The sequence below is a fragment of the Ictidomys tridecemlineatus genome, chromosome 1 (assembly GCF_052094955.1).
Source record: "Ictidomys tridecemlineatus isolate mIctTri1 chromosome 1, mIctTri1.hap1, whole genome shotgun sequence".
NCBI lineage: Eukaryota > Metazoa > Chordata > Mammalia > Rodentia > Sciuridae > Ictidomys > Ictidomys tridecemlineatus.
This window is the reverse complement of record NC_135477.1, coordinates 153,724,552-153,748,488: the sequence shown is the minus strand read 5'-3', so window position 1 is coordinate 153,748,488 and position 23,937 is coordinate 153,724,552. Positions and strand designations below refer to the sequence as shown.

The 23,937-nt window shown below is 35.8% G+C and overlaps 1 protein-coding gene across 4 annotated transcripts in view; it reads left to right on the top strand.

Annotated features, from left to right (window-relative positions):
- Positions 1–23,937, top strand: part of Rnf130 (ring finger protein 130) — a 122,645-nt gene that overhangs the window by 38,509 nt on the left and 60,199 nt on the right. For all 4 annotated transcript variants that reach the window (XR_013438984.1, XM_078050062.1, XM_078050073.1 and 1 more), the window contains exon 3: positions 15,550–15,800. Coding sequence is in view for 3 of the 4 variants with exons in the window: in XM_078050062.1 (XP_077906188.1) it covers positions 15,550–15,800 (251 nt within the window). In the remaining variant the exon portion in view is untranslated. The remainder of the gene's footprint in view (positions 1–15,549; positions 15,801–23,937) is intronic.

Here is a 23,937-nt window from a genome sequence, read left to right as displayed (position 1 = left end):
CTTATGAAGAAAAGACATCTGTTGCCTTGAGGAATTTTGAAACTATTGTTCGATGTATGATATGTCAAGAGCTTTGTAATGTTGTGAACAACCAATAAAAAAAAAAAAAAGGAATTGACATTTGAATAGGAAGATCGGTTGTTAGAGCAAAGTATTTTAAGTGGAAGGATCCTAATGAGTAAAGTATCTGAGTGTGTGTGGGGGGGCACAAAGCAAAAGTGATTTTAAGTGCAGCATGGCGGGGGAGGGGCAGTATGGCTGAACAGAGAGACATGTACAAGGTAATAGCAAATTAAATTTAAAGCCTTATCTTCAAAGTAGAAGTATGCCTAAAGGCAAGGACTATTATTTAATAGTACATTGAAAATTTTTAAAGAAAAGAGATATAGCTCTTTGGGTCAGTGAGGTTGGTACTAACTTGGTACTCTGGCCTGTGAGGTATACTAACTTGGTACTCTGGTTGGTACTAACTCAGTACAGTGAGGTATACTAACTTGGTACTCTGGCCTCTACAGGTGTGAAACCTCATACCTGCAACAATTAGGCAGCTAAGCAGCTCCATTGAGGTGGTTCTGTCTTCTTCTCTACCATCTAATAATTGGGTGCTTAGAAAACCTAGCACGAAGCCCTGGGTAGAGTTATTGTGGCAAAATAAATCCCACTAAGCACAGTTCCTCATAGGTGAAGTGCTGTGAGGAAGAGTGGAAATGTGAAAGACTCAGGAGATGAGTCCTGTCTTGATACCATTTTAAATGAAGTTCATGATCAAGATTTGAGAGATAGTGGTTATGGAAAGGTCCCATTTCAGTCCATCCAGCTGTACTACTTGAAAACCTGTTAATCTCTGAGAATGGTGTGAGAAGTACAGGTCAGATAGCGCAGACTTAGCATACTTGTCATCTGAAGCCTTTTCTGACTCCCACCCAGGTATTCCTTGATGTTAGGGCTCCAAAATTATGATCCTCTTCTAACCTCTCTATACACCAGCTCTCTACTCTTCTGATTGTACTCTGCGGGGTGGGGAAAAATATATATATATATATATATATATTACACACACACCCCAACAACTCCTTGCTTTTCTGGCTCATTAACATGGTTCTAAGCTCTCTCCCTCCACAAGGGTTTTTACCCTATAGAGCAGCACTTGTCTACATGATGTTCAAAGACCCTTGCATAAGAATTGCTTATAGTACTGACATCAGTAAAGATTTTAATTCCAGGATCTTCCATCTTCCACCCTTCCCTGAACCTAGAACTCGGAACCTTAAGGGATTGATTTGGAGATCCATGATGAGCCCGCTTTTGCTCACATGTCAGTTCTGTCTACCCTTCATTTTCGTTTAAAAACAAAAAACATTGGATTACCACCTCTCTGTGCTGTGCCTTTAAATATGAACTGGTAGGAGTAACAAATAAACTTATTTGATTGACCTGAATGAATTCAAAGTCCAAGGCCCCTGTAATCTTCAAAGACCATTTTTGTACCTCTCTGACAGCATTGTCCTTTTCCTCTTATTTTATCATTTGCATGTTTGGCAGTAGGGAAAGAACTCCAAGTCTAAGTTGAGATTTATATCTTAACTTTCTCTTGTCTGCAGTGGTTAGCAAAATGCCTTAAACAAATTAAATGTGTTGTTTGATTGCATTAAGATACTTAGTTTTGTTATTAAGCTTGCTTTCCATTTAAGTATATATTTTATGACTAATGTTAAAATTCCACATTTTTAAGTATAATTATTTTGTTGTTCTTTCCTTATCAACGGTGTTTTAAGAGTTTGATAGTGTTTGTGCAAAGGAATGCCCTTCATCTAGTGACTGAAGGACATCTTTCCCAATGCAGTGTCTATGATATCATTGACAGGAAAAACTGCTCAATATGTGGTTTTACTTGTTACCTCTAGTTAGCAGAATGAGTTCTTTATCTTGTAGCAGATATGTGGTAATATTAAGGGGGATATATAAATGGGCTCTTGGATAGTTTTAAAAAATGTACATTTGTCTGAAAATTAAGGATCTGTTTTCCTGGTTTTTAAAAATCTATGTAGACTTTACTAAGTCTTAAATTATGTCAGATAGTTGTCTAATTTAAAACTGCATAGATTTATTTGTATGTCCTTCAGAGTATATGGGCATTCTTAACCAAATTGTACCATTTCTTTTTAATCTTTTTATCAATCAGAAATATCTTTTTCCTTTGACTGTGGAACAGAATCAGTTGAATGTCTCTTCACCTTTTTCTATGATATTTTCTTAGCAAGTATAGAGCTAAATACATTTTCTATCTAAAAATGAATAGGAAAATATCATACTTTATAAAATATAGGGAAATTCACTTTGAATATAAAAACATACTCTGAAAATTTAGTAAAAAGATCATACACATTGCAGAATACTTTTAAATATCAGTAATTTGGACCATTTAATGTAAATCTATTATCTTTTTTCTGAAAGTTCATCAAGAAAATAAATAATATAGTCATGGTATTATTTTACCATTTAAAGATTTTTAGCTTCTAATTTAATACAGATTTAATTACCTTAAAGAAGATAGAGCCTGCACTTTGATTGTACTGCTATGGAAGGAAGAAAGTTTAAATTGTTTGAATATTTTTGCATGGGTTTGCAAGTATTTTTCTAGTTATCTTCCATGTAATCTATGGTTTTTAAAAATTCATAAACCAGGGTTGGGGTTGTGGCTCAGTGGTAGAGCGCTTGCCTAGCATATGTGAGGCACTGGGTTCAATCCTCAGCACCACATATAAATATAAACAAATTAATTAAATAAAAGTTCATTGACAACTAAACAAAAAATTTTTTTTAATTCATAAACCAGGCAAGTGATGCTTACCTGTAATCCCAGCGACTTGAGAAGCTAAAACAATTTACAGAGATTCTGTCTCAAAAAAAGGGGTTGAGGGGCTGGGAATGAACCTCAGTGATAAAACACCCCTGGTTTCAATCCCATTACTCCCTCCCCCACCCAAAAAATAAAAATAGCTTCTAAAAAATGCTGTGATTTTATTTAAAAACTTTTCCATAAGCTTATAATTTTTTCTTGGTTTATCTGCATCCTAAGTAGAACTGGACAAACCCCTTCATCTGGCAGATACTTGACATTACTTATCCACTACTCATCCTGGCTTGTTGGAGCTCACATTTGATTTACTTTTTTTTTTGTCTTGTGCTTACACACTCCCTACTGGCAGCAGAAAAGGAAGGAAGTTAAATAATATAAAAGATTTGTATAGGTTTAGAGTACCAGTTTATAAATGGATTTCATAGATTATGGGATGGAATGTATTTTTAAATTGATAGCAGTTCACATGATGAAGACTTTGGACTTTCATTCCCCCCAACCCTGGGGATTGAACCCAGGGCCTCACATATGCTAGGCAGCAGTACTCTACCACTGAGCTATACCCCCAGCCCTTTTTATTTTTTATTTTGAGATTGGGTCTTACTAAGTTTCTAGATCTGGCCTCAAACTTGTGATTCTCCAGCCTCAGTCTTCCAGGTAGCCAGGGATTACATGCTTAGCAAACTTGCAATTTTATATAATTATTTTTTAAAAAATAAACCTTATTATAACAGATTCACATTTATGGAAACATTGCAAAGGTAGTGTAAAAAATTTCCAAAAAATCTGCACTCAGATTTTTCCTGTTATTAACATTATACATTAATGTTGTAGTTAATGAATCAGTATTAGCTTACTAATAATTTCATAGTTATAAACTGAAGTACCTTATTTTATTCAGATTTCCTTCATTTTTAGCTAATGTCCTTCTGTTCTCAAATCCCATTCATGATACCACATTACATTTGATCATTGTGTCTCCTTAATGTCTTTGAGTTGTGATAGTTTCCTAGACTTTCCTTATTTTTGCTGACCTTAATAATTTTGAGGACCACCAGTCAGGTATTTTGTAAAATGTCCCTCATTTGGATTATGTTGATACTTTTCTCAAGTTAGACTTGGGATCTGGGTATTGGGAGGAAGGCCACAGAGATAAAATGTCTTTAGCATCATATCAATTTATGTGCTATTGATGTGATTATCAACTGTTAATTATCAACTATTTATTTTGACCTTGATCACCTGGCTGAGGTAGTATTTGTATTTGTCAGGTTTCTCTATGAAACTCTTAGTTTTGCCTTCTGTACAGTACTTTTTGTAAGTCACTGTGCATAGCCCACACTTATGCACTATTTGCATATGTTAAAATATCTGTATAAGTGTTTGGAATTCTTCTTCATGGTGATTTGTCTCTTCTCCATTTATTAATTTATTCAATCATGTATTTATATCAGTATGGACTCACTTATGTTTTTATAGTTTGGGTTACATGTAATAAAGAATGACTTTATTACTCAATTTTAAAATGTTGGCCACTTGAAGGTCTTTCCATTTACTCCTGTGTTCTTTGACTTGCCCCCATTATTGTAGGTATTTTTTTATTTGTCTTTTAAGAATTTTTTTGTACTATAAGATACACCAGACCCATTCTATATGTATCCATGTCCCAGTTCTAGAATCAGTCATTTCTCCAAGGAACCCTGTTTGCCATGTATTGAAAGATGGCATTAAAAACCATGGTCTGATCAGTGGAGTACAGGAAGGGCATTGAGGGGGAAGGAGGAGGGATAGAATAAGGGAGAACTGTGGAATGAATCTAACCTAACCTGCTTATGTACATATATGAATATACTACAGTGACTCTCACCATTTAAAAAAATAAAAAACAAGGGCTGGGGTTGGGGCTCAGTGGTAGTACACCTGCCTGGCATGTGTGAGGCACTGGGTTCGATTCTCAGCACCACATAAAATAAATAAAGGACTATCAACAACTAAAAAAAAATTTTTTTAAATAAATCTGTAAATAAAAAACAGATCAGTGGACTAGAGGGAAGGGGACAGAGTAGGGAGGAAGAGAAGGAAAGGGGAAGTTACAGGGGCTGGATTATAGAAAATTATATTTCATGCTTGTATTGTTATATCAAAATGAATGCCAATGTCATGTATTACTAAAAAGAGAGATTAAAACAAGAAAACACAATCTGGGCATTAGGTGTGCTTGTTACCACTGAGGTTATCTGTTGCTTCTGGGCCTGAAAGAGCAAAGAAATGCATGTGTTTATACTAACTACCTATAAATTTTCCTACATATTTATAGAAATAAATGTATCCATAAATATTTCTATATTTAAACATCTGTATCTGTGTTAAGCCGAGAATGAGTTAATACTTATGTCACTAACTCTAATCAATTACTACATGGATTGTTCTAGCTTTCCTCCTTATCTCAAAACTGCCACTTCAAAAGTGAGAAACCTGGCTCCCACCATCCTATGTCTGTTAACTTAATATTCTATAAACTTAATGTTCTGTTCCCTGAGTCCTTGGGCTTGTGGACTCTGAAACAACAAATTTGAAGGTCTTTTTTAGAATTCTGGTGTGCTGGGTGTAAAAGCTAATGTGTGAGCTACTTTCCTCCCAACTTATCTCTACCCTGGTTAGAATGTTTAACTCTGTACTTGACCATTCTTTCCCTCCCCATTAAAAAAAATTTTATCAAAAATTTATAAGAAGGGCTGAGGATGTAACTTGGTGTAGAGCACTTGCCTAGCATGCATGAGGCTCTGAGTTCAACCCTCAATACCCAAAAATCATCATCATCATCATCATCATCTTATAAGAAGCCAGGCATAGAAGTACATGTCTGTAATTCCAGCTACTTGGGAGACTAAGGCAGGAGGATTCCAAGTTTCAGACCAGCCTGGTCAACTTGAGGAGACACTATCTCAAAATTTAAAATAAAAAGAGTTCAAGATGCAGCTCAGTGGTAGAGCACTGGCCTAATATAGGTAAGCTGCTGGGTTCAATCTCCAGTACCATGGGGAGGAAAAATGGAAGAAAATAGAATATAAAAATGGAAGAATTTTACCAAAGTAACAAGGATTCTAGGAGATTTGGTATAAATAAGAGTTTGAGTGAAAAATCCCTGGGACCGTTTAATCTTGTGAGCTCATTGTTGGCTAATGTGTGCCATGGCCACATTAAAAAAAAAAAAAAAATACCGGAATCTTGGGCTATATCCCTGTGGACATAATCAGATGTGGTGTTGGAGATGTTGTTCTTATGCTGATCTTTACAATCAGAAGAATTATATTCATTTCTAACATTTTATTTTAGTAAAAATACTTTAAAAATTAATGTCCAGAAAAGAATAAGATGAAAAAACTCTTAAACTTGATAAGTTTCTTATCAAGTATCATTTGGAATTCTGGTATAAAAGTGAATATATATGATAGTAACTATTTTAACCTAAAATAAAATTTTAACCTTGAATAAAATAGAAACCATAAATCTATATTTATCTAAAAGGTAAAAAAGTGAATTGAAAGTTTAATGAAAAAATGGAGTATTTACCTAGTCGCAAAGTACCTCCCCACAGATCTTTTTATTAACTGCAAAGCGGGAATGAGAAGCTTCATGGTACAGATGCCTCAGTACATCACTTTGACCAAATGATCAAAGTGAACTTCATCAGTAATAGCACAGATCAAATCTGGGCACCACCTGGTAGTATAAACTGCAAACAGCACAGCATCACTCTGTGATGTTACTGCCAGAGGTGCATGACCTGAATCCATCTGTGGGGAAATGACTTCTACACAATAACTAGACTGTGATCTTTAAAAGTGTTCGGGTTGTGAACATCAAGGAGAGAGTCACTATTCCAGACAGAGACTAAAAAGAATGGTCAAGTGCAGCTGGGTGATTATGATCTTGACTGCTACAAAGGACATTAATGGGAAAATTGGGAAAGCTTGAGTAGATTCTGAAATTAGGTAATATAATGTAATGTATCCATTACTGATCATTTCCTGACTTGGGAAGTTGTATTCTGTTTATGAATTTTTATTTTTGTTTATAGGAGAATACGTACTAAATATCAGGAATGAAGAGGTATATCAGGGATGAACAGCAATTCATTCTCAAAGTTCTGAATTCTAGGTTAATATAATATTTCTAACTTTCCTCTCAGGTGCAGTGGTGCATGCCTATATTTCTAGTGACTCAGAAGGTTGAGGCAGGATTGCAAGTTTGAAGCCAGCCTGGGCAAGTTAAAGAGACACTGTCTCAAAATAAAAAATAAAAAGAGCTGGAGATAACTTAATGATAGCATGCCTCTAGGTTCAATCCTGTGTGTGTGTGTGTGTGTGTGTGTGTGTGTGTGCGCGCGCGCATTTTTTTTTCCAACTAATGATGAAGCTCTGGGAATAGTTAGTATGGGAAAAAAGCTTGAAGTAGGATCCAAGGGAAGATGTCTTTGATTATTTGAAGGACTGTTAATGTGCATGTAATGTAATGTGGACATTTTCATTGTCCGCATTATACAACTTGAGGTTGGGATGGTTTCTTATATTCATTGACACTTTTTTAGGACTTTTTTTTGTTATGATACATAAAGTAATGATGCCCTTTATAATCGGTCATATTTTGCATCATTCTTAGATGACATACAGTTTTTCAGTGCTGTTTTTTCCCAGGACAGGACCTAAAGCCATGAATGTCCTCCAGGCATTTGTACCATGAAACTACTCTTTTCCTTTTTAATTAATAAAAATTCTGTGGGGAGGTACTTTGAGACTAAATAAATACTCCATTTCACAAAGATTTTAGTTTTAAAAAAGACCCTCATTGTCTTAAAAGTGATAGAACCAACTATCTAAAAAGTGTTAATTTAGTGGTGGCAGGTCTTACATTATGTTTGTCTTTTTCTTTTTTGGCAGAGCTGGGAGATTGAACTCAGGACCTTACACTTACCAAGCACTCTAACATTGAGCTACATTCCCTACCTTTCTTACATTATGTTGAAGATTGATAACATGTCCAAACTCTTTTAACTTAAAGACTCTGTGACTCTCTTTTGACCAGAACCTGTCTTATAGCTGCTCCTCTGGACCTCATCATCTCCCTGAATTGTCATATCTCAAGTCTTGAACTCCAGTGTCCTGTTCTGGTCATTGCCTCTGCCCATTTTCCCCCTTCCTCCTGTCATTTGGTGGTGTTGAAGCTTCCAGTTCCTTGAACTCTTTCTCCAACTTTTTCCAATTTTTTTCCTCCTGATTTCACTCTTCCTTTTTGCTTAAATTGCAGGAGCCACTATTTCAGACACTGACTAGCAGTTTCTTTGAATCAAAAGATGTCCATCAAAACATGACTTACCAATTACCTTGAGGACCATTTGGCTCCCCGAATGTGTTAAATATCAGGTTAAGGAGTTTAAAATTTATTTGACTGACAGGAGGAACAGATACATGTTTTAGCAAAACTACTGACAAATTTCAGCAGGAAATTTATAATTGATATAGCCTGTCAACTACATCTGTTGGAATTACTGCTCTACTGAATTTATAAAAATAAAATGTAGCATATTTTTTTCTTCGAGTTCATTAAGGAATCAGTGAAAAGAAAAAATGAGAACTGGGCTTGAAGAAATGAGGAAACACTTTGCATGTATATATGTGTGTGATATTGGGAATCAAACCCAGGGCCTTGTGCTTGCTAGGCAACCATTCTGTCAGTGAGCTGTATCCCCTCTCCTTTTTACTTTTATTTCAAGACGGTCTTGCTAAGTTACCAAGGCTGGCTTTGAACTTGCAATCTTCCTGCCTCAGTCTCCCAAGTAACTGGGATTACAGGCATGCAACACTGTGCCCATCTTGAAAAAATAAAACTATTGTAGATAAACAGTTGAGAGTGACTTAATTAAGTCAATGGAAGTGAGCGTGAAGGGAAGGTGTTAGACCCTGAATGAGCCGACTAGACTGATTGAGAAACAAACAGCATAGAGTTCTTCCAGTATGTGTAGCATGACAGAGTATCATAGAAAACCTCTGAATTATACCTGTCTGTCCTTTCAGCAATTTTTTTAAAAAACTTTATAGCAATTTTAATTTTTCACCTAATGCATATGATGTTCTGTTTGACAAGTAAATAGGTCATTGAGTTGTATAAGAATAACTGTAATACCATTGCTAGTAATTACTGTTATAAAATATCTTTGTAGACATTTAATGTAGGAATGCAGCATCCCCCTGAACTTTTTTTGAAGGCTAGTTTCCTGAAATTATATGTCTCTCTGAGTTTTGAGAGTCCTTAAAACTTCGGCAGGTGATTTGAGCTTATGAAACAAATTTATCTGTTAAGGCATAAAAACTGTTAAATAGATTTTATAGAGGGTTGTTACTTTCATAGAAAACATATACACTTATAGTGAAAAAGTTAAAACCACTTCTCTCTATTTTGCAAGCCCTGTGTCCGTTCACTTTTCTCTTCTTGGGTCTTCCTTTAAAATCAGCTATGCAGCTGCACTGGGCTTGCCCTGAGATTTACTCCCAGAAGAGGTAAGAAGGAGAGTAGGGATTTCTGGCACTTCGCAACTAAGTAGATTGACTTTCTGAGCTAAAGCCAGAATCCTCTTGGTAACAGGAACATTGGTCAGCAAGTACCTGAGTGCTTCCTGAGCTTGAAGGGGAAATTAAAGAGAAAGAACAGAGTCCCAAATGCTGTGGTAGGGGCTTTTGGTTTCCTTCCCACAATGTCTTCCTTTGCTTTCTGTGAATAATAATAACAACACAAGTTGGATAGCTCACCAAGCTGTAGCATTTACTGAGCATCTGTCTTAAGTTTTTTTTCTTCTTTGAAAGAAAAAAACTGAAATTCAGTAACGTTGAATATCAGACTGAGATTTGAACCTAGATCTTCTGATTCATGAGCCCAAAAGGAGGCTAATTCTGAGGCTCCTGTTTTTGGCCCTTCAAAATTAATTCTGTAGCCAGGACTATAGGAGTCCATTTTTCCACTGGTCTGTTTTCCTCATTGAAAAATAGGTTTTGCTGGGAATTGTAAGGCTCTGTTTTATAGAAAAATTGCCCTCCCAACCATTCTGTTTTTAATAGGAAAAAAGATAAGTAGAAAATGTTGTTAATGCTCTGATTATAGAATCATTTTACAAAATGTAGGTGAAATTAAAGCATTAGAAAAATCAGTTTTGCAAATACCATTATAATAATTGAGGTGAACATCAGCGGATGTTAAGAGCCTTGAATGAAAGCCTATTGAGGAACTGCTTATTCACACAATATGCAAGTATTACCACACAGATTGCTTATTAATTAAAAAGAGAAAAGCATTCATTTACAGTAGATAAATCTGGATGTTACAAGATTAACTAAATTATAAAATTTGCCATCAGCAATAAAAGTAAAACCTGCCATGTGCTTCCTGATATACTGTCCTGAGAAGGAAGGACATAGAATTACCTCATAGCTGTATTACCGGGTGTTTAATTTGGAGATATAATCATCAGGAAACAATCAGGTAAACCCAGCTTAAGGAATATTTTCAAAGTCTCTGGCTTGAACTCTTCAGAAACATCAGTGTCATGAACGGTGGACCAAAATGACCTGCAGAATTATTTTAGATCAAAGGAGACTTAATAAAATGTGACAACTAAGGACAGTGCCCACAGCCCCCAATTGGAACCTGGATATAAAACTAAATGAAACAATTGTGGAAGTAATTACTAGGAGCAGTGCAGAGATACTTCAGTATGAACTGTATATTAAAGAACAGTGTTATTAGAGTTAAATATCTCAAGTATAAATAAATGAATTCTGAGCATTTAGAATACACTTGTTCTTAGGAGATACTATTGAAGTACTTAGGAATTCAGTGTTTTATTGTTTGCAACTTACTCTTCATTGGTTCAGCAAAAATTAAATACATATAGAAAGGATGAAATATTACCAGTTGACAAATCTAAATAAAAAGGACATGAATATTCACATAGTATTAAAACTGTTCTGTGGGTTTGAGAATTATTTTAAATAAAAAAGAAAAGAAAAGGAATATTGGTGCTGGCGTTGTGGCTCAGTGGTAGAGCGCTTGCCTAGCACGCATGAGGCACTGGGTTCGATTCTCAGTACCACATACGAATAAATAAAATAAAGGTCCATCAACAACTAAAAAATATTTAAAAAACAGAATAGGAGTATTTATTAAAGAAACCAGATTCGGTGTGTTAGTCAGCTTTTTGTTATTGTGACCAAAATATCTGACAAGAATAACTTAGAGAAGAAAAGGTTTATTTTGATTTAGATTTTAAAGGATTCCGCTCATGGTCAGCTGGCTCCATTTCTCTGGGCTTGAGGTGAAGAAGAACATCATGATGGAAGAGTGTGGTGGAGGAAGGCTGCTCATCTCTTGGCAGATGGGAAGCAGAGAGAAGATGGGGCCAAGGAGAAGATAAACCCTTTTAAGGCACACCACCAGTTACCTACTTTCTTTCTACCTCCCAGTAGTCCATCCAGCTATCAGGGTTAATTTGAATTCCACTGATGAGGTCAGAGCCCTCATGATTCAGTCCTTATCTTAAGCTCCACCTCAGAATCTTGCTTCATTGGGGTTTCAACACCTGAGCTTTTAGGGCTATTCCAGATCCAAACCATAACACTCAAGCAGTGAGCATAGATATCCATTAAAAAATAACAATGGAGCAAGCTTTTCTTTTTTTTTTTTTTTTTAAAGAGAGAGTGAGAGAGGAGAGAGAGTGAGAGAGAGAATTTTTTTAACATTTATTTTTCAGTTCTCGGCGGACACAACATCTTTGTTGGTATGTGGTGCTGAGGATCGAACCCGGGCCGCACGCATGCCAGGCGAGCGCGCTACCGCTTGAGCCACATCCCCAGCCCCGGGGAGCAAGCTTTTCAAGAAAATAGTTAAAAGTAGGAATCACAAATAGGTTGTGTTTTTATTTGTTTGCTTTTGTTTTAGGAGGGTACTGGGGATTGTACTCAGGGGCACTCAACCACTGAGCCACATCCCCAGGCCGTTTTTGTATTTTATTTAGAGACAGGGTCTCACTGAGTTGCTTAGCACCTTTATGTTGCTGAAGCTGGCTTTGAACTCTTGAATGCTCCTGCCTCAGCCTCCCAAGCTGCTGGGATTACAAGCTTGCACCACCACGCCCAGCTCACAAATAGATTTTTTTAAAAAAGAGAGAGAGAGAGAGAGAAGTGAGAGAGAGAAAGAGATAATATTTTAATATTTATTTTTCAGTTTTTGGTGGACACAACATTTTTATTTTATTTTTATGTGGTGCTGAGGATCGAACCTAGCGCTCCGTGCATGCCAGGTGAGCGCGTTACCACTTGAGCCACATCCCCATCCCCACAAATAGGTTTTTAATTTCATTAATCATCTCTGATTAATGAATAGCTGCTGTCAGACATGTTGAAATGCATGGGATGCTGAAGCTATATCCATGATTTATTAGCAGTGTTTACCAAGGACTACATCTCTACTTAAATGTTTATATCACTACACTCTGGCTGACCCTTAACTAATCACTCACTGCTTGATCTAACCCATTTTTATCCTGAAGGTTAACTTTTCTCTGGCATTAATATTCTTCTTGAAACTAGCCAGGCTCTCCAAATCTTTATTTCAAAATGACATATCCTTAAATTGGGCTTAAGGTATGGGGAAACACAGGGCCTTTCTTCTAGGAGTAGTCCCCTATATAACTCATCAGATTATAAGGGCTTTAAAACCTAACACAATTAAGAACTCAGTCCACATCCCCTAGGCTGGGGATGTGGCTCAAGCGGTAACCACTCTCCTGGCATGTGCAGGGCGCTGGGTTTGATCCTCAGCACCACCTAAAAATAATATAAAGATGTTATGTCCACTAAAAACTGAAAAATAAATATAAAAAAATTCTCTCTTTCTCTCTCCTCTCTCTTAAAAAAAAAATAACTCAGTCCTTCACTAGTATTCTGATGATCTGTTGCAGTTATTTTTCATTTTGTTGGATCTTAGTGACTTAGACTACTTTGCCATCATTCTTCCCAGGCTCCTGTGTACTGAGGTGATGAAACTATGCCTGTGTTTTATTCTGTTTCTAGTCCCTTATGATTCTTCTTTGCTCTCCTGAGAGCAGATGCAGTTTTCATGTCATCAAGAACAGGTAATTTTTGCAGGGCACCTGGCACATACTTACAATCCTGGCTACTTAAGAGGCAGCTGAGGCAGGAGGATCACAAGTTCAAGGTCAGCCTTAGCAACTTAGTGAGAACCCGTCTTAAAATAAAAATTAAATGGGGCTGGGGTTGTGGCACTTGTCTGGCATGTGTGAGGCACTGGGTTCCATCCTCAGCATAACATATAAATAGATAGATAGATAGATAGATAGATAGATAAAATAAAGGTATCGTGTCCATCTACAACTAAAAAAATTTTTAAATAAATAGATAAAAATTAAACCTATGAGTTTGTTGGGATGAACCCAACTAACATGTATAACAATAAAGCTCTAATTAAAAAAAAAATGAAATGTATGTCAGAACTTGAAAAAAATTAAAATTTTAATTTAAAAGGGCTGGGGTATAGTGTAGCTCAGGGGTAGAGCACCCCTGGATTCAATCTTCAGTACCACAAGAAAGAAAAGGAGGGGGAATTTTTTTGTCTATTTAAGAAGAAAAGGAAAATTTAAAAAATAAAGAAGTGAAAGGAGCCTCTATAATAGTATGTGCTCAATAAATATCATTGAATGGATGGTTGACATAATTAAACATTTCTTTTCCCAAACAGCTTTCCTGTTGAAATTAGTTGATACATTTATTTAGTGTTGTTTGAAAGAAATTACCTGGATTGGTTCCCTCAGCTACTTGTGCAGCTTTCCCTCTTCCTTTTTCAGCTTGAGTCTTCAAGAGGGAGCCTCAGAACTGATTTCTAAAACTGTTTGTACCTGGTGTGATTATAAAGCAATGAGACTGATTGTCATATGTTGTTTGTGGGATCCGTCTCAGTTACTTTATAGCCTTACCTGGTATCTTATACCACAGATCATTGCCTGTTGAACAACATTTAAAAGCACAAACCTAAGATTTCTAGGTGGAAATTTAAGCTGGCTTAGCATTATTTTATGATTTTCTCTAATTTATTATTAACCAGAACTCATTTCAGAAAGGTAATTAGATGTTAATTTTATTGCTTGCTTTAATTTTGCATTTTCTTTTTGTTATGGATTTTTAATCAGTGTTCTGATAAACTGCTGTTCTGATAAAGTGGCTGGAACAATTTTGAATAAGGTAATATATAAATATACATTCCATTGGATTACATTTTTCATAAAATTTCTTTTATTGATTTTTTTTCTGTCACATGTAGTCTTTTGACTACACGTAATACAAGGATAGTTCTTTTAGCTAAATATGAAACATATAAAGCCAAATGTTTTTAACACTCATCAAAGAAGCTTTTGAAAGTCAAGTGTTAGGGGTTGTTTGTTTTGTTTGGTAGTTTACATTTACATACACAAGACTTATTCATATTCTAATAGATAATTATACTTTTCTCTTTCCTCAAATAAAATGTTTATTCCTCTTCTCCTATACTTCTATCTCTCTTAAGAGTTCTTTGAAGAAGTCAGATTGCATGTACCCATAAGTAGCTTTATAAAAGGTTGGTTGCTGACATATCAATGGTAGACAAGCTTCTCTGTTTCCTAAAATTAGGAAGCTATTTCCATTGTGTAGAAGGAAAGAGAGAGAGATTTTATGCTATCCACAGGAGAGGTAGTTACTTGTCTTGAATGTATACCAGCTTCTGGAAATTAAGAGGGAAAGAAAGGACTAGAAGGGCTTAGAAAGGGCTTAGAAGGGCAACTTAAGACCACGTTTATAGTTGCATTATTTGTGGCTGTGACAGACGTCTAAACAGCTATTAGAAGTTGGAGATTTTTTATGCAAAACTAGTCCGAATGTTAAAGCTTGAATCTTTCTCAAGAAGGGCTTGAGTTCCAAAAGGACTTTGGAGTAACTTGAAAGGAGCCTTATTTGGGTCAGGTCTACATATAGGACCAAGGTTAGTTTGAAATGTTACTAATAAAAGGTATGACAATTTGTTGTTGTAGTTCTGTTACTAGGCATATGTTGTAAGTCTCAGTGATGTTATAAAGCTCCATGCCTTATGCTTCTTTCTATCCCTTGTACAGTTTATACATAATAGGTGCTCCAGGAATGCAAGAAATACCTACTTGTACTATATGTAACAGTATTTTTCTTCATTTCTTAAGATATTAGGACTTTCTGAAGACCACTTAAGATAGAAAAAGTTTTATAATATAAACCCACCATGATTTTATCACATTTCCATGGCTATATATTATGCTGTGATATTATCTGTTGTCACATTTGGCTGGCTTAATAATCTTTTTAAAATGTAGTTGTCTTTAAGACAAGTTAATACTGTTCTTAACACTGCAGTTGTTTAACGCCTCATGTCTAAGTTTTAGGTATTATACAACATGGTCCCACTTGGAAACTACATACCCAACTGCAGCTTCATTTCAGTTGAAAAGCTGAATCTATAAATTCTTCCCATTAGCAAAAATTGTTTTTCTAAGGAACATATTTTATTTTTCTAAAAATTCTAAATGTCACTTGAGTGTATATATTTATTTTGCATTACAGGCACTGGAGATATTATTGCTGTCATGATAACAGAATTGAGGGGTAAGGATATTTTGAGTTATCTGGAGAAAAACATCTCTGTACAAATGACAATAGCTGTTGGAACTCGGATGCCACCAAAGAATTTCAGCCGTGGTTCTCTAGTCTTCGTGTCAATATCCTTTATTGTTTTGATGATTATTTCTTCAGCATGGCTCATATTCTACTTCATTCAGAAGATCAGGTACACAAATGCACGTGACAGGAACCAGGTGAGCTACCAGAACTCTCCAACGATAACTATAATCCATAGGCGCTATTGTGATCACACATCTTGCAACATTTTTTTTGATTAAAGCTGTAACCTTAGGGGCTGGGACTATGGCTTAGTGGTAGAGTGCTCGCCTAGCATGTGTGGGACACTGGGTTCGATCCTCAGCACCACATATATGTAAAATAAAGATATTGTGTCCACCTAAAAAAAAAAAAAAAAAGCTAGGAAATAAATATTAAAAAAAAAAAAGCTGTAACCTTAGAGTCATTGTAATACATTGAAAACATATCTACACTAATATTTTAAATACCTAAAAGGGGAAATTGTTTTATTTATAGTTATCACTGATGATATTCTGGTTAGCCAGATAATGTCATGATATGATATAAATAATTCTATTAATTTGGAGAAATATCACAAAGTTGTATTTTTAAAAATTTATTTATTTGTTATTAGTTATACATGACAGTAGAATGCATTTTGACACATCATACATAAATGGAGTATAACTTCTCATTCTTCTGGTTGTACATGATGTAGAGTCACAGGTCAAAGTTGTATTTTTAAAATGGTAACTTTAGTTGTCACAAGAGAGGGGAGCTGGGAGGATTGAGGAGGTTTCATTCTATACCCTTTTCTATTTTAATCTTTTTCCCACATAAATTTTGAACTATGTATTATCTATTCAGGAGAAAAAATCAATTAAAAATAAATTTCCTATCATATCTAAACTCAGACATGGGATGAGGGTGAGGTGGGGAAGAACAGTAGAAGAAATGGTCATTTTAGAATTTCTCTCTGAATGGTCATTTTAGAATTTTGTTAATTTACACATCCTAAGGGCTCAATGAATTTTGGTTTAATGAATAAAGACTCTACATAGAGGCAGTTCCCCAGATGAAGGGTGTAGATAGATGATGATTCTGAGTTTGTTAGTTTGTGTAATATCCTAAGAGTTGGGTTTGGGTTGTCCCTGTCCTAGACTTTTCTTTTAGGAACTAAGAAGTGAATTGCTTAGAGAAAAGCCAAGTTTTGCATAGCGTGATCTTGTTCTATCGGTGTACAAGGATTCCCATGGAGGAGTTGGAATTTTCATCTCTCCTTATTCTAGTAAAAGAAGAATAGACTTTGGCATGGAAAAGGTGTGAGTTCATATTCCTACCTTATTACCAGTTTACCTATTTTCTTCCTGGACAATTTATTTAGCTTCTCAACTTGTTTCTTCATCTGAAAATAGTTATAAGATTTGTTTTTGTTTTTGCAGTACTGGGAATTGAACCCAGGGTCTCATGCAAGCTAGTGAAGTTCTACCACTGAACCACATCCCCAGCCTTTGAAATTTCTGAAAATTACAGTTTATTGAACATGAACATGCCAGGCTCTATGAAGTATATTGTCTACTTTTGAATTTTTTATTTTAATAAGTTTTATAATTTACAAAAAGTTACAAGAATAATGCAAAAGTATTCCCTTCATGAATATTATCCAGCTGTTAACATTTGCTATATTTTCTTTTCTATGTTTAAAAATATATAAACCATTTGAGAGTAAGTTTTAGATATGGTGCACCCTACCTTTAATACTTCATTGTGTGTTTTGTAAAAACAAGAACATTCTCCTATTTAACCATAGTATGATTATTCAAAATCAGGAAATTAACATTGATGCAGTGCACTATCTAATCTACAGACCAGATAGTTGTATAAAATAGTTTTCAAGTTGTGTAAAACTGTTCAATAATTCCATTTTGATAGCAAAGAAAACCCCAGCTTGATTGGATCAGATTTACAGATTACATTGCATTTCATTGTCATGTCTCTTATTGTTCCATGACATTGACATTTGCCAAGAGGGTCAGATTTTATGTTTGAGTTTGTCTGACATTCCTTCATGATTAGATTCAGATTATGTATACTTTCTGAGAAATACTGGCCTTTTGCATTTTTTAAACTTTATTTTGAGATAATTGAAGTTACTTGCATTTGTAAGAAATAATGCAGAGATCTGTTTTCTTCTAGTGATAATATATTGCTTGATTATAGTTAGTATTACAACTATAATTATAGTTAGTATTCCACATTAGAAATTGATGTGGATGTAATCTACTGATTTTACTGCATTCACTGGACTCTTTATGTGAGAGTATGTGTGTTTTTAGTTCTGTGCAGTCTTATATTCATGTGACCATCACAGTCAAGATACACAACAGTTTCATCGCAAGGATTCCTCGTGCTACTGTTACAGTCATAGTACCTTCTTCCCTAACCCCTCGCCACCACTAATCTGTTCCCCACGTCTACAGCTTTGTCGTCTCAAGAATGCTATATAGAGATATATTGTGCTTCACCTCTAGAGTTTAGATTTCTTCATTCAGCATAATTCCCTTGATGTCCTTCCAACTTGGGAGTATCAGTAGTTTATTCTATTTTAATAATTTTGACTTTAATTTGCATTTTCCAGTGACTACTGATGTTGATTATCTTTTCATGTGCTTATTTGCCATCCTCTTTAGTGAAATGTCCATTTATGTCTCTTGCCCATTTTCTGCCTGGATTGTTTTTTACTGCTCAGTTTCAGATGTGTGGTTTGCAAATACTTTCTTACATTCTAGTTTGTCTTTTCAACCTCTTTTTTGGGTCTTTTAAAGAGCAAAAGTTTTTAATTATGATGAAGCTTAATATATGAATTTTTCCTTTTATGAATCGTGTTTTGTGTCAAATATAAAAAGAAAAACCCTGCCTAACCCTAAATATTTCAAAGATTTTCTTTTTATCTTCCCTAAAAGTTTTATAGTTTTCCTTTTTAGATTTAAGCTTGTAGTTTATTTATTGGAAACCTTTTCTCTTTTTTCTAATATATGCACTTAGGGGCTGGGGATATAGCTCAGTTGATAGAGTGCTTGCCCTGCATGCACAAGGCCCTGGGTTCTAATCCCCAGTACCACAAAAGAAAAACCTCTAATATATGCATTTAGAGCTATAGATTTTTCTCAGCACTTCTTTATCTGTGTCCCACACATTTTCAATTGTTAATTAATTTAACATGTTATGTTTTCATTCAGTTCTATGTTTTTCTTTTTCTTTTTTTCTTTTTTTTTTAAAGAGAGAGTGAGAGAGGAGAGAGAGAGAGAATTTTTTAATATTTATTTTTTAGTTATCGGCAGACACAACATCTTTGTTTTGTATGTGGTGCTGAGGATCGAACCCGGGCCACATGCATGCCAGGCGAGCGCGCTACTGCTTGAGCCAAATCCCCAGCCCTCTTTTTCTTTTGACACTTCCTCTTTGACTCATGTTATTAAGAAATGTGTTTAGCCAGGCACAGCAGCACGCCTGTAATCCCAGTGGCTTGGAGACTGAGGCAGCCTCAGCAATTTAGCAAGGCCCTAAGGAACTTAGCAAGACCCTATTTCTAAATTAAATATAAGAAAGGGATAGGACTGTGACTTAGTGGTTAAGTGCCCCTGGGTTCAATCCTCAATACCAAAAAAAAAAAAAAAAAGTTTAATATTCTTTATTATCTTGGTGTTATTGTCACGTTATCTTAGTGGCTCCATTATGATCAGCGAAATACTTTGATTCCTATTCTTTTTCTGTTTCTTAAGATTTGTTTTATGATCTAGGATATGGTCTACCTTGATGAATGTTTCATGGGTACTTAAAAAAAATGTGAATTGAGCTGCTATAAACATTGATGTGGCTGACCTACTGTAGTATGCTGATTTTAAGTCCTTTGGAGTATAAACCAAGGAGTGGGATAGCTGGGTCAAATGGAACCAGGTGTCCTTCAATAAATGAATGGATAAAGAAAACGTGGTATATATACTCAATGGATATTACTCCCCTTTAAAGAACAGAGAAATTATGGCATTTGCCAGTAAATGGATGGAATTGGATAATATCATGCCAAGTAATAAGCCACAAAACCAAAGGCTGAATGTTTTCTCTAATATGCAGATGCTAAGTCACAATAAGGGGAAGGCACTAGACAAGAAAAGCGTTACTTAGATTAGTGAAGGGAGGGGAGGAGACATGGGAATAAGAAAGAAGTGGAATGAAACAGACATTATTACTGTATGTATGTATGTGACTGCATGACCAATATGATTCTACAACATGTACACACAGAAAAAAGAGAAATTATATCCCATCTATGATATATCAAAATGCATAAAAAATTAATTAAAAAATGTGTGTTCTGGGACTGGGTGGTTGTGGCTTAGTGGTAGAGCGCTCCTCTAGCATGTGTGAGGCCCTGAGTTAGATCCTCAGTACCACATAAAAATAAATAAATAATTTAAAAGAATAATTTCTTATAAAAAAAATCTGTGTTCTGCTGTTGGGTGGAGTGTGTATAAATTTCAAATCAGTGTTCTCCCTGAAGAGCTGGGTTGGGAGACTACTTTCCCACTGGGTGCTGGTGGAACTAGGGTAAGAGAAATAGTGTGATTTTCCCCTAGGCATCTGGCTAGAGTAGAATAGGTATTGCCCAGAAAAGTTTTCTGATATTAGATCACCTTCTTCCTGGCGCTTTGACTAGAGGAATTAGGCTTTTCTTGGCTTTGTCTGTTTCCTGTTGGAAGTTCCAGATTGGAGGCTTCTGTAGCATGTTGTCTGGAATATAGGATAAGCAGTAGGAAGCCCAAGGAGCTGCGTTTTCCTCAAGTCTCAAGGTTCCTGGATAGCATACCTCCTCTTTCCTTATTATAAATGCCATATGACTTTAAAATAAAAAACAGATTAAAGATTTTTTTAAAAAAATACATTGCCATATGAAATACTGAAAATAAAATGAGGAAGAGCTGCTTGACAGAAAGCCTATAGTAATAATTAGCTGAATGTAGCACTTCCAGAGACCTTTGGAAAAAACTCATAGTTGTCCCGGGAGCCTGCTATTTGAAGATAGTGCTTTAATTAGCAGCACCCAGTTAGAGGCCTATGTGAGATGAAGGAGTAAATGTAGTCACCATCTGGCACTGGCCATAAACAGGGCTTGTTTCCCTAGCATTTGTTTTGTGGCTCCTTTCAAAGCATCCCTCTCCAGACAGTGCTTCAGTGGAAAGTGATGTTCTGACCTTTTTTCTTCCTTCCGTTTTCCCTAACATTGTGAAATGCTTGATGAAATTTTTATGTGACTTAAAAAGCTTAGCTTATTAAAGTTTAATAAGCAGGTGGCAGCAACTTGACTGGTTGAAACATTTGTCTATTTTAAAAGAGAGGCCAGAACTAGTACCAAGGAAAAACAGTAAGTTAAGAAAGACTCTGATTTTCCCCAAGAAAATGTTATATAATGAAGCAGTTGTTCTACAGAATATGTTACTAAGGAGAGCTACACATTGTAAATAGTTTTCTAATCACAATGTAAGCACAATGGTAACACTTAAGACCATTTTACATGTGATATAAAAATCTAACGCTTTTGCTTTTAGTTTGCTTTGGCTTTTAGTTTACCGCTTAAGTGTCTGTGGTTTGTTCTTCCTGAAAAATTGTTTCAATACATCAGAATACTATGTTTAGGCACAGATAGCTCAGATGATGCCTAATGTTAAACTTAAATGTAATGTCACTTTTTAAGTTAAGTCAGCGATAGTTATTTTACTTAAAAGAGTAAATGTTTGGTGCTTTTATATTGAAACTGTGCCCAAGGATTTTTCTGAAAATTGTTATTTTTTTCAACAATTTCTTGATTGATATTGCACTTTTAGTCCCAAAGTAGTCAAATCTGATTCCTAAAACTACAATAAAATTTTTATTTTGCTGTTGAAGAAAAGGGCAGATACATAAATTTTCACAGCCTACCTAATGGAGTTTAGAATATCTTAAGATTTCTTGTAAAAATACATATGTTATAGTTAAAGCTTTGACCTAGGGTTTCATAAACTGACTTCCAGACCACTCATGTATAATCGAATCAAGCCTTTACTAAAGCACACTGGTGGCGGCTGACCAGAACATAAAGCTATTCCCCTGATCAGCCCCTAACAATTGCAAGGGCACTCCTTATAAGCCTGAAAACCGCAAAAGGGATGTTCAGGGGGTCTAGCCAATACAAGCAAGCCAGGTTACAGAAGCGGGAGAGTGCAGTCAATTGGAGGGAAGCCTAACCAATCACAGTTAGCCCAGTCACCCCAGTTACAGAAACAGAGCCTCGTAACCTTAGTTACAGAAACAAAACCCCATTAGGTAGTTCCATGTTCTTAAAGGTTTCTATAGCAAAAGGAAAAGAACATCTTGCTCCAGTCATGACTCTTCTACTTGGCATGGTTGTTTTACAGGATGAAGTCATAAAACAAAATGGAGTCATATTTGCTCCTACTATCACATTCCCCACAGGTTTTAGTAGGTTTGATGTCAATCTTGCACATCATTAGGCCTCAGTTTTTTTTTTTTTTCCTCCTTCTGTGTCTAAGGGACTATACTGGGCTCACAAGACCATAAGTCTGACCTCATCTACATTTTTTTGTGTATATGGTTTAGGAGGGTTTTTAAGAGGCAAGGTCCCACAGTAATACCAATCAGGAGAAGGGACTAGGGGCCCAACTATGGCTGAACTGATGGTAGTCAACCAAGGGGACCATGAGAATTGGTTTTGGAACCAATTGCCTGAAGTTTCTGGTGCTTCATCTCTTTCCTTCAACCTGTTTCTCACAAGCGCCAAACTGTCCTTTATTATCCCAGAATGGTTTGCATAGAAACAAGTTTCTCCTGGGGCCATACAAAGTCCTCCTTGTTTCAGAAAGAGACCATCTAGACCTCATCTCTTTTGTAAGACTATTTCTGTCAGAGAGTCTAGTGAAACCTCTAGTTTAGAGATTGACCTTTCTCGTTTTTCTAAATCTATATTTATTTGATGAATGAAGGACTTAAAATTTTTAGAGTTTGTGATAAGACCTGCAGTTCCTAAAGCAGTAGATCCAGCTATTTCCAAACCAGTTAGGAGGGGAACTAAAATGGATGCAGCCCGTCTATGATGATAAATCAGTGGGGCCTGGCCTTTTAATAAGTCTAGGTGTTCTTTTCCCTTTATTCCATCAAAATAGTAGGTTACATAGTTCAGAGTTATTGACAATTTGGAGATTTAGTCAAAGAGTTCAAAGTGGGACCCAGGAAGCACAATTTTTGGTGAACAGGGAGTTTTTTTCCACTTATAAGTTGGGTTGTGGAAGCGAGTGTCTCTTTCTGGGAGATCACCCAGGGTGATCTTGGGAGCAGTTTCCCAGGTACATCTTCCTGAGCTAGACACGTTGGCGAACATCTACATTGACCGTAATTTTTCCTCTAATATTAGGGACCTCCAACTGCCGTAAGGGAAAAGGGCGATGACTGTTCTTACTGCTTCCAGCTGAAAGGGGGCAATGTGCAGTGGGCAAGCAGTTTGGAGTCCCTTTTTAGAAACAGTGGGTCAAGGAGTCCATGGTAAAAATCTGGCTCAGGAAGAACAGGATGTAAATTCACCTGGGGTGGGCACTTCTGTGAGAGAAACAAAAAGACATGAGTGCTGAAGTAAGATTAATACAAAATAGCAGTTGTAGCATCTGGAACCTGTCCATGAATATCATGAAAATGACAGAAATTAATAATTGTTTACCAGGAGGCAGAAGACCTGAGAAAATGTCCCAATAGCAAGGCCTAACAAAGCCTAATAAGGCACTTTTTTAGGGAACATAAATCTTTAACATTGTCAGAATTATCAGGAATGTAGACACAACATTTAGTTAAATTAGTTAATGTCATCTGTTTTTGTAAAAATACCTTTTTGGCGTGACCTCTGTGTTCAGTAAAGATCCTTTTGTTATTTAGGGCTAGATGATTATATTAATAAATATTGATTACACCTACCTATGTAGGAAGTTAGGAAGATCTGTAGGCCTTAAACTGAATAGAAACTTCTGGCATTTATTGGTAGTTATCAGGCATTTTTGCCTAAGAATTTTTCTTTTGTTGTCTCCAGTCTTACTTATTTTGGGGGATGCTAACACTAGTGTACATTTTAAGTTACATTAAAATAACTGTTGTTTCTTTTTAAATGTCCAGGAATGGCTGTGCTTTGGTTTTAACTGTTTTTACTAGGTGTTTAAAACCAAGCTGGTCAAACATCTATTCTATGTATTGGTAAGAGTCAGCTGAGTTTCCTTG